General features: G+C 35.5%; 1 protein-coding gene across 12 annotated transcripts; it reads left to right on the top strand.

Moving 5' to 3' along the window:
* The first annotated feature begins 1625 nt into the window (after positions 1-1625).
* LOC113706778 (inactive poly [ADP-ribose] polymerase RCD1) lies at positions 1626-9100 on the top strand. 12 transcript variants are annotated; one of them, XM_027228771.2, is made up of 9 exons: positions 1626-1834; positions 2103-2216; positions 4049-4166; positions 4680-5904; positions 6058-6314; positions 6950-7047; positions 8055-8231; positions 8324-8419; positions 8718-9100. In XM_027228771.2, the coding sequence occupies exons 4-9, from the start codon at positions 4802-4804 to the stop codon at positions 8754-8756; spliced, it is 1770 nt and encodes a 589-aa protein (XP_027084572.1). In that variant the 5' UTR covers positions 1626-1834; positions 2103-2216; positions 4049-4166; positions 4680-4801; the 3' UTR covers positions 8757-9100. The 12 variants fall into 12 exon arrangements, 11 of the variants coding, with proteins under 11 accessions (XP_027084572.1, XP_027084570.1, XP_027084573.1 ...); XM_027228769.2 differs by having other exon boundaries at positions 4038-4166; XM_027228772.2 differs by lacking the exon at positions 4049-4166.
* The last annotated feature ends 2475 nt before the right edge of the window (positions 9101-11575 follow it).

Here is an 11575-nt window from a genome sequence, read left to right as displayed (position 1 = left end):
AGAAACCTAAGCTGTTCTGATTCATTTTCAAACTTCTTGAAAAAGATAGTAATACACTCTGCGTCTGAACGAGAGATAGGAACGGTTTATTTTTAGCTGTTTAGGAAATTGTTATGGAAAGGTTAACGGTCAAGATGGCTCAAATTTAACTTTGAAAAATGTGTAGTCTAGATAATAATAATACTTTGAAAAATGTTACTTTGAAAAATGTTAGGAAATTATTTTGAGTATTATTAATATGTTTTGTACACCATTTTCAATATCATGCATGGATCCAACAAAGCATCTGTGTTGGAAATATACATTGCTCAATATCATGTATAATATTGAAGAGTTTGTAATTTGATCTTTTTTATGTGACATTAAAAAGTGCTATCAAACTTTTGCAAACATGTTACATAAAAACACTTCCTTGAGTAGGGGAGGAATCTGGGGTAGTGGGTTCTTCTTTAAAGCCTAATAGAGGCTGCCCTACTAACTTTCCCGTAGTCTCACATCGTTTCTTTGGAGTTGGATAAGGCTGCAAACGAATCGATCCGCTCGCGAGCAGCTCGAGTCAAGCTCGAGTCGATCTCGATCTCGATCAATATCGAGCTCGAGCTGGCTCGAGTCGAAACCGAGTTCGAATTCGAGCTCAAAATATTAAGCTCGTTAGCTCGCGAGCTCGAGTATATATATATAATATTTTTTTATTTTAAGTATATATATATATTTTTTATTTTAAGTATATATATATTTTTTATTTTCTTATTTTAATAGTAAAATTACATATATATTCTTAATATTTTATTATTTATTAAGAAAAAAAATATTATTTTATTTATTTTTTAAAAAATAAAATAATTATTTATTATTTTTTTTCAAGCTCGACTCTAATCGATTCGAGTCGAACTCAAGCTTTAATTTGCCGGCTCGTCGAGTTTGAGCTCGAGTTTGAGTTTGGTAAAATTTAGTCGAGACTCGACTCGATTAGTCCAAAATTCGACTCGACTGGGCTCGTTTGCAGCTCTAGGATTGGGGGTTTGGGTAGTTAAGTCCCCAAGGTTGCTTCAAGAGTTGCTGGCTTTTGGGGTTAACTTTGGGATTAAGTTTAATTAATTAACTTCAAAAGTCTGAAAAAAAAAAAAAAAGAGTAGGGGAGGAATGGATTTAGTGGTTCGGAGAGAAAAAAATGTAAGTGAAAGGAAAAAAATACTGGCACTTCTTTGAGTTATGTTTGTTACACAAGTTTTTCACCCATCAAAAAGCCCAATAATAATAATGTTTACTTTCTTTTGACACAAGAAAAAGTTTTCCTTGATAATTTTCCTCATATATCTTCTACTAATTAAATGTGGGAAATTCTACCATTGATCGCTTTTGAATACCCTATTTATAATTGTATAATATAATAATAAACTCTTGACGCATTATCTAACTGCTAATGTTTCTTTTATACACAGAACGATGAATTGATACTCATCGGTAAAAGCAACTGTATAACTTCATTTTCATGTACATCACCTGTGTAAATATTTTTAATGTAGAATGACAAAATAGAAAAGAGAAACTTGCTCTTTTTTTTATTTTTTTGTTATTTTCTTCTTTTTCTGTTTTAATTTCTACTTTGGCTCAGGGGGCTTCTTGAAAACATAAACTCTCTATCACTTATCTTCAACAGAATATTGCTGACATTTGGCTTCAGATCCACACAGGAACGAATTAACGGCGTCGTTTGAGCTGGGACAAAGCATGAAACGACACTGAAGAACGTAGTTTTGCATGTCGCTGTCGTACCTCCTTTGCCCACCTCCTATCCCTAAAAGTTTCACACCCGAATCCTGGAAACTACCAGGTCTGTGAGGACGCCGACTTTTCTCTCTCTTCTTCATCACTCTCTTCTTATTTTTTTTTTTTTTCCTTTTCTCCCAAGCAACGATTTTATCAAAGAAAACGGCACCGAAAATATCCTTTATCAGCATAGAAATAGAATAAATAAAAAGGGGAATTCAACTTTTTATACTTCTGCAACTGATAAGAATAAATCTCAAAACCCTATATGCTTTTGGCCGTTTGATTCCCAACGTCGTCGTCTCATCCTCGTTTTTTTTTTTCCTCCGTAGTAAATAAAAGTCGTCATCTTCTTCTGTTTCACTAATCGCCGAGACGACGACGTTTCAGCGCCGAGAGAGAGCATCATCCCCGATGAAGCGCTTTTTTGTTTACTACACAAGAAGGTAAAATTGATTTGTTGCTATTTTTTTTTTGAAAAATTCTGTGTCTGACTTTTAAGATTTCTTAGTTTTAGCTTTTTTTCTTTTTAAATGTTTGTCTGGGGCTTGATTGGCATGATTGAATATCTTTTTTCATTGATTTTGAAATTGACCAATCAGAAAAATTAAGGTTTTTTTTATCTTGTACGGAAATTTAATCCTTTTGTTTTCTCGACGTTTTGGTATTAGATTTTGTTTGAATTTTACAGATCGGTGTTAGTTATGAAGTTTGAGTGGATATTCTGGTGGTGATTTGTTTTTGGTGGCTGAAACTTTGAATTGGATTGGATTTTAACAAAAATTTCGGTTTTTTCTATTTATATGGGTGTTTATTTTTAGTTTTCGGTTTTTGATTCTGTAGGGCTTGTGGATTTTTTGTAGTCTTCTATGGTTGTTTTTTTTTAACTTAAATTTTGGGATTCCTATTCTTTTTTTGGTCAAATAAGTAGGTAAGTATATATGAGGCAAAGACCGTGAGGAGACAAGCTGTTATGATTTCTATCAGTTTTAGGTTTAAATTTGTTCAATTAAAGTTCATAGGATTAGTAATATTGGATTAAATAATGTAATTACTCTGGAGGTAATAGCGTTTACTGGAGAGTCCTGTTTCTGATTTGGCTTGGTGCTGGGGTTTGTTTGAATATATATGTTCTTTCGGTAAAACTAAAAGCGTGTTTAAGAAACACGCGATGTAAGTAATCCGTTTTTGTACAGAACATGATTATGGTGGAAGTAGTGGGTCAATTACAAGATAGTTATGAACAGATATGGGATTTGGTGAAACTGTGGGGATTGGAAAATTAATTAAAGGATGGGGATTGTACATTTACTCTGTGCTTACAGGTCTGAAGCTCCATTGTAGTTTGTGGATTGCCTCTTGACATTTTCGGTTGTATACCTTGTACTAATTACTTGTTAGGGGTTTGACTTGTTCTGCAGTGTTTATTTTTTTTTTTATGCAAAAGTAAAAGTGTGTTTTCAAAACACGTGATTTCGTTGGCTTGGTTGCGGGGAAAATGCAGATAGATTGAAATTTGCTGCCCCCGTCCTGCATTTACTCTACGCTTACGTGTGGAGCACTCAATTCATTTCCTTTATTGCCTTTTGATGTGGGTGCTATGGTGTATGTATCGCGCTTTGATATGTGTGCATTTGTATGCATATGTTTTGCGTGTTTCATGCTGTGAAATTCTTTTGGAAAAATTGACCAATTGACAAATTGACTATTGTTACCTTTGTTTGCACACATATTGTTATTGGTAAAGCTTTAAATGCATGGACTGAAGAATTGAGCTGTAGGCTCCAAGATGTTTAGCTATTGGCCCCTTTGAAATGAAGGCAGCCTGTTATCCTTATAAGGGAAATAATAGATTGCATAAAGATATTTTTCCCCTCAAGTTTGGTAGTCCACTTTCAGCATTGTGTTTTATTACAAAAGATATAAATACAGGGTTTTCTTTCTCAAATCTAGATTTTAAGGATTGGAGCTTGCATGGTTGATGGTTTCTTGGCAAGAGATAATTAAGCATCTTGGTCAAAATTTTTTTTCCATTAAGTTCAGTAATTAAGGGGTTTCCCCTGACCTACAATTCTACTTGCACCTAATTGTACTTTTCTGAGTCATGGAGTGTGTTATTTCAGAAATTTTTTTGAAGCAACTATTTTCATGTGTGAAATGTCCTTTTATGTATTTTTTTATGTTTAGTTTCTTTATATCTTTCTTTTTTATTATTATTATTATTGTCATTTCATATTTGAAGTACTGACAAAATTTTGTCATTTTAGTGTGGTTTAAGTTTGTCAGAGCAGCTGTTTAGTTTTTAGTCAAAAGAATAGGAAAGAACTTGTCGAACTAACAACATGTCTATGGAGAACAGAGGCGTGTACAGTGATCGTCTCTCCTCGCAGAATTTGGTATGTACATACATAATTAGCTCTAGCCTACATCACTGTGTGTTTCGCTATCTTTTTTCACATCTGCTGATGAAGAGTCGCATAACTGTTCCTTTGTTAAATATCAGATGCCAGTTCCAGAAATTCATTAGGCATTCCATGCATTGTGTTGTCAATTTCTTGATATCACCTTGCAGCTTATGATGTTCACAAATTATCTTCGTTGTTGCGATTGCCAAGGCTTGTAATTCATCCTTTCACAGTGGTCTTTGCTTCCATGGTTGCCATGTTCTTTTGTATCTGGAGAATTTCAGCTTTGGAAGTCTATGTCTAATTCCTGTATTCAATTGCTCTCATAGTTGCATTTTTTTTATTCCCTTTTCAAGTGTAATAATTTCTAAAGGTCTAATGCAGCCATTATTTTGTAAAAATGTATAGACTAGTTTGTAAGCTCCTGATTAATAGTATTTCATAGGCAAGTGGAATATGCAGTCTGAAACTAATTGTTTTTTCTTTTCTTTTTTTTTTTTTCAGGTTATGCAGTTTAATCTCCATGGAGTTATTCCCCAGCTATTTTTTCCGGAGGAACTATACTGGATTAAAGTAGTTAGCCCTGTCGATTACAGTTTGTGAATATTAGATAGTCTTTGTAGATAATGGAGTCAAAGAGAGTTAAAGTTGTTGAAAATGGCCGTAGGATTGGTGTTGACTTACAGAAAACAAAGGCACCTAAGTCTTCGGCTCAGGTAATTAGAGCAACCAAGAAGAAGTTGTCAGCACGATCTGACAGTATTTCATCCCTGAACAAAACAGGAAAGAGGAAAAGACAGGATGGGCGCAAGACAAATTGTCAGTTGCACTCAACAAAGTCTTTGCTGAAGAACTACTCAAACTTCATCAAGAGTGGGCTGCCAGAGCGCTTTCTGCTTCACGAGAATGGCGAGTGGACCGATTTTCCTCAAGACACGGTGGACTTGGTCAGAACAGAGTTTCGAGTCAAGAATCCTGCAATTGAGATGAAGTTCCATGGTGAACCTGTGATCCTAGATATCTTATACATGGTCCAGGTTGAGCTGACAACTGGTTCACAGAAACCTATAGCTTGGATTGATGAAGAAGGTAGATGCTTCTTTCCTGAATTATATGGGCATGGACACTGCCAAACTGAGGCAGATAGAGATGAAGCTTTTGTTGGTAATGACCTAAATGGATCTCAAGAAATCAAGCTACATTTGGAGATAGATGTAAATGGACTTAATAGTGGTGATTTGGAGGAGGTAGAAGAATCCAACATTGGGGTCAAGAAGATGAGGATGGAGCAAGAATCTGTTAAAAATCCTAGACAGTTAGATGATGAAGGCAAGCAGGATGCTTACTCAGATGCTAAATTGAATCATACTGTTGGGGATAATAATCGTATTGGTGGAGATTTCATGGAAGCTTCATCCAAAATTGTTGATGCAGGAACTATTAGAAATATGTTCCAGAAGGCAACAAAGCCATTCTTCAAAGTGAGCATATCTGGAATCAATAAATGTTCTAGTAGCTTACTGCAGACTCGGTTGGACCTTTTTGAGAAGCAGCTTGAAATTATCAAAAAGGTTCGTGGGAATGCCAATGTCCAGTATGCTTGGCTTCCTTGTAGTAAAGATGCAGTGTTTAGCATTATGACATATGGGCTTGGGCATGGGTTGCCTGAACCGAGGATCAAATATGGTATTGGAGTACACCTCAGCAGTGTAAATTGTGCATATTCCAGGTTTGCTTTGCCTCTTTTGTGTTTCTAGTTTTGTTTCTAGAATTGGAATGCCTCTTTTGTCAAAAAATGAAATTAGTCTTAGGAACATGCGCTGTTTCTTTTCTTGTTTCTGCTTGAGATGTGCTTATTAAGAAGATTTATGTTTTCTGTCAGTGTGAGTAATTGCGATGTTGACGAAAATAGAGAGCGATATGTGGTACTTTGTCGTGTCATATTGGGAAGTATCGAACTTCTCCAACCTGGATCCCAACAGTGTCATCCAAGTAGCGAAAAGTTCGACACTGGAGTTGATAATTTGGAGAGCCCAAGTCAATATATTGTCTGGAATATGAATGTGAACACTCATATCTACCCAGAATATGTTGTCAGTTTCACGGTGCCCACAGATACTGAAGGTGGTATCATACTCGGTTTGTATTTCCATTTAACTTGATCCAGCAATTTGATAACAATACATCTAATTATTTCTGTTAAGTCATTGTATGGTTTATCTGTTGGAACACTTTTATGTGTTGCGTGCAACATTTCTTCTATACTTTCCTTAGTGTTGTGATTTGTTGGGCAATCCTTTGTTTCTTCTACTGTGTTTCCTTCCCAGTAATAACTGCAGGGGAAGCTGGAAAGAACTCTTTTTCCCCTAATTTCCTAACTTGGTGGAAGGCTTATAAAATTTATTGATATTTCATTGGTACCACCCCAACAATGTGTGACGAAATTCTTTGGCTTAGGGATGTTTTTTAACTGGACTGAGTTTTCAAACCATCCTCTGTTTTGCTTAATTCAGCCTGCAGATAAGTATGTGCACATATTAAATGAACTTAAATACAGTATTTTTTAAAAAATATCTTTGAGTAGGCTTTAATCTGTTAAGCTACATCTTTTTCAAGAGAACTACTGTGGTTTTTTGATTGTATTGTTGTGCGTCTCTACATAATTTTACAGAAGTTAAAAATATGTTGGTGTATGTTTGTTATAGAAATTGTAGACCATTACCTGCAAATATCTGAAAGATTGGATTTTGAACTTCTGTCTTGGGTAAATACAGGAGCTGAGGTTGCTGAAGAGAACCGACTTGATTTGTCTGGAGTTACTAGTCAGGAGCCTCAGGGGAAATTGCAGCTGGGTCAAGCTGCTGTTCAGCGGGTAATGGTTCCTCTGTCTTACCATAAGGAGAAAGTGAAGAAGAAAACAACTTGATTTTTTTGTTTGTTTGCTAATAATGTTTAGTGAACAGCTAAAACATGTTGGGAATGGTAATTTGAGTTCACTCTGCTCTGTTACTTAAATATAAGGAGCAACAAGTGAACTATGTTGGCACATGCCGATATCACCAGGCTACTCTAGAGGGCTTGCTTTATGCTTTCCAGTTCAAGAGCTGAGTTTAAGCTTGAGATTATAATGGTTATGCAAATGACCTGGACGCGCCAACGACTCTATGAGGTTTGACAGGCTTTATTGGAGTGCAGATTTTGACCTCACTAATAATGAATTATGTGCCTTTTTGACTTTTGGCTACTTATAAGAGATGGATTAATATGAAGGGCTTGAAAAGTATGAGGTTCAAATAACATAATGGTCTCTTCCATTTTTTAACCATGTTCCCACTATTAAATTCTGATCTGCCTGCATGGTAACTCATACAATATTGTAAGGACTGATAAGAGTTGTACTTCAACTGTCTAGATAGCATATGTATTTTATCTCATGAGTATTAGTTTAACTGCATTAATCTTTTTGTGACATAACTTGTTCACGAGACATTGTTGCTCTGGGGTTTTGTTTGGATTTGTGAACCTTTGAAAGAATATTGTGATGGGAATTAAGCTTCTTGTTGTAGTTATTAAATTTCTTTTAATAGTTGCATCCTGGTCAACCCATTGACCAATGATGGATGCAATGAATTTGTAATCCCTTAGGTGAAATAACTTATCTATATGGATATATATATACATATGTATACATGTGTATATATATGGATATACACGTGTGTGTGTATGTATATATATATGCATACATACATACATACATACATACATATATATAAATATATATATAGATATTGGCTTCACGTAGAATTTTGCACGACCATGATGCTTTATTGGCGTGCCTATGAGCCTTTTGAATTTAATATGGTCCATCTTGTTCGCTAGGGAAGAGAATGTCTGCTTAGCCGAAGCTCTCAGGCTGAAGCTGCTACTATTGGGTTGAGCAGCTCCAAGGCTCCTAAATCTCCTTGGATGCGTTTTGCTGTCTTATTTGAAGCTATATCAGATAAAATTACTCCTACAGAAATGCACTCAGTGCATACATATTATGAAATGTTTAGGGTATGTTAATTGGTCTGTGTTTTCCATGACTTCTGTTATTTCTTGGGATCATTCAAATGATTTATTCATTTCATTTGGGTTTAACTATATAGCAAAAGAAAATCAGCCGGGATGATTTCATAATCAAGCTGAGGTTGATAGTGGGTGATCAGTTGTTGAAGTCCACAATTACCAGTCTCCAGTGCAAGGTATATTGACATCTTGACTATATAATTGATTATTTAGTAGGGCCTATCTCTCTTTTTTGCTAGTCGGGCATTCGTCCGAAATTGCAGCATTCTAATATTGGTTGACAGGATTGTTTCTGAAATTAAACGTACTGATGTGCAAATTTCGTTGATTTTAGAAGTCCTGTTTGCGTGCTCTCAGTTCTGTTCTGCTTTGTCTTTAACCTGAGATTTTTGGTATTAAATTTGTGGCCGAAGTTTGGTTCATAGTACATGGGAACTTGGAGGAAGTCGTGACTATCTCTGGTTGCTTTTGCAGCTGCCACCCAATTCCGCATGCCCATTGGAAGCTCAATAACGGACGACATTGAAGTTCTATGCAACTATCCGGTGCTTCAGCTTCCTCGTACCGATCTTCAAGTTGTTAGCTGTTAAATAAATGATTATTGAAGTGATGACTATTGTGTCTTAGTAATAGTTGGAAACCTGCCCCTTGTTCTTTCTCCGCTGTTAATGTAGGTTAAGTTTTGTTAGTTGTCTGTCATACAGCTTTTAAAGTCAACGGCCTGCTTGTGTAATTTGGTCTGCTTGTTGTGAGTTATCAAAGCAAGGCGATGTTGAAGAAAGACGTTTTTGTGAATTCAGTATTTGGCCCTTTGCTTGAATGGCTTACAACTTTGCTCTAAAGCAATTGAAGAGTAACCATAGCAGTATTGAGTTTTTCTTAATTTGTGTTAAGGTTTCACGTATCAAGTCCATTAAACTACCCAACTCTTCCTGGCTTTCAACTGTGTGCCAACTGCCAAGGAAATGTTACTTCGGTTTAGTCTGAATATGACGCCATGCATTACATAAACGAATCAAGGCTGCTATGCTTCTATCTAAAATTATGGGGTACCTTTTGTTGCGACCATGTGTCTGCGTGCGTATGGTTCTCCGGTATGGTCTGCCTCCCAGTTTTTTAGGATTGTAATTTTATTCGTTTCTTTTCGCTATTGTCGAAGTTGCCAAAGAATCGCCACCATCTGCGAGTATATTTTGTTTTTTGTGATCTGTTAGAAATGACTTACAAAAATAGTACAAGCCAATTGTAATTACTCCAACAGTTAGGAAATAGACTGAGGCCTGATGGTGGGTTGGTCGGAGGGCAAGGAAAAGAATCACACCGTCCTATTTTATTTTTAATTTTTAGATACATATAGAAAAAAGTTTGGATGATTTTGATTTCGATCAGCCTCATTGCTGGGCAAGACGATGAGTTGCTTCTGACACTACTGTTTTACTTTAACTATGCACTCATCATCTGTTTAGCGAATGATATATTCCATTGGAGAAAGCCTTAGAGCTTTGTACACGCTGAATTTTAGGAATTGCTAAACTTCATATATAGAGCTTTTGGCCTATGTTCACAACTTTGTTCTTTGTTCATCGTCTTCAAACGATGGTCCGATCCTTATTGTCTCCATCCCACTACCTTTTTTTGATTCTCCCTTCCCATAAAAAAAGTCATCTTTTGAGCAAAGTTTGAAAACATATGAAGTGGTATACAGCTTTCAAAGGTTATCTGAGGACGAATATGCATATTCCTGTTAATGAATTTGATCTAAGTTTATACCCCAAATATTCCATATAGATATAGCCCATTATTCATATATTTGTGGGGCATGTATGCGTCACAAAAAAAGGGTTTTGTTTCCCCCCTTATCTTGGCTTAAGCAGAATTATTTTGGGAATTAAGAGCAAATTAACTCAATGAATTGCAATGGACTCAAGTCATCAAACTCATAACAAACCATTCATTTTCATAGATAATACGAGAAAATAGGTGTGTACACATAGCTGTGCCATTACCCTGTGTGTGTATAAGTACATACGTATGTCGTATGTGTATACTTGTGCGTGTGCAACTGTGTGAATATAAATGTGTCGTTATGCGTGCGCTTGTGTGTTTATAAACACATATGTTAATGCGTACGATGAACATACATATGTAATTACAGGAATCGGAGATAAATGGATCAAAAACAAGGAGATGGATAGAAGGTAGGACGGTTGTTGAAAAAAAAAAAAAAAGAATAGAAGGTAGGAGAGCTTTGAGAGAAAGAAATAGACCAATAGCCCATAGAGCAAATTCCCACTATTTGACAAACTGATTACAATGCAAACAGTCCGAAAAATGAAACGGAGTTCGCAGACCCCTTTTCTAGCTGAATTCCTAACGAAGTAAACCATAAAATTCAAATGCCAATGAGAAAGCGTGGTTTCAAGCTGACGCCAACACCGGCCCATCTCTTGGCTAAGTTCAAACTTGGATTTGTTTGATTAGAGGGAAAGAAAGTTGCGTGAGAAAGTAAGGTGATAGAAAGCGAAGTCAAGAAAAGTGAGAGTTACTTTCCAATGCATGTTTGTTTGATAAGAAAAATCTTGAAAGAAAATGGGTACTTAGTGACAATTAATGAAAATATTATGAGTAACTAACAAATTTTCCCAAAATCCTACAGGACACAAAATGCAAAAAAAAAAAAAAAAAAGAGGGATTGTGCAGAAAAGTTTACTAACTTTCCTGTCAAACAAACACTACACATCCAAAGAAAAAGTAACTTTCTCCCACTTTCTTACACTTTTCCTTGCAAACAACCACTATTCAACGACTTTTTAAAATCAGAATATCTCACAATCAAACTAAACCAAAATAAACTTGAAATAAAACAAAAATAATTACTTGCACTGCTCAATTTAGTACTCATATATCATGATACAAACTAAATATTTTTTGCCTCAAATATAAAAAAAAAACTAAAAGTTCATGGTGTTTTTTTGGGCTAAAATATGAACTTGAGGACAAAAGTGAAACAACAAATAAAATTCAAACCCGGTTTTCAAAATCTCCAACTTGCAATAATTCAGTTCATTTTGGCCATCCGAAATAATCAAAGCCATAATGAAACTTTTGACACGAACCAAGCAGAAGCATTTCAATTGGGTCGTTGACTTCAGCTCCATCATTCATGTAGTATTCAACATCCAAATCAATTTGGGGGAAGGATTGAGCACAAAAGGACAAAGCATCAATATGTAACTTCAATAATTTATTTTTATTTGTGCATTTTTTCTCTTACAAGTGACCTCATGGATGGAGCTTTCATCATACAAGACTTGAATTTTCTTCTTTTTTTT

The sequence above is a fragment of the Coffea arabica genome, chromosome 8c (assembly GCF_036785885.1).
Source record: "Coffea arabica cultivar ET-39 chromosome 8c, Coffea Arabica ET-39 HiFi, whole genome shotgun sequence".
Taxonomy (NCBI): domain Eukaryota; kingdom Viridiplantae; phylum Streptophyta; class Magnoliopsida; order Gentianales; family Rubiaceae; genus Coffea; species Coffea arabica.
The sequence above is the reverse complement of the archived record's forward strand: the minus strand, read 5'-3'. Positions and strand labels throughout refer to the sequence as shown.

What these genes read in the sequence shown, in the direction of transcription:
- LOC113706778 (XM_027228772.2), top strand. Translation starts at nt 4,802, where the DNA reads ATGGAGTCAAAGAGAGTTAAAGTTGTTGAAAATGGCCGTAGGATTGGT. An exon ending in GTCAAGCTGCTGTTCAGCGG is followed by an intron (nt 7,048 to 8,054) that starts GTAATGGTTCCT and finishes CTTGTTCGCTAG; the next exon opens with GGAAGAGAATGTCTGCTTAG. An exon ending in CATATTATGAAATGTTTAGG is followed by an intron (nt 8,232 to 8,323) that starts GTATGTTAATTG and finishes TTAACTATATAG; the next exon opens with CAAAAGAAAATCAGCCGGGA.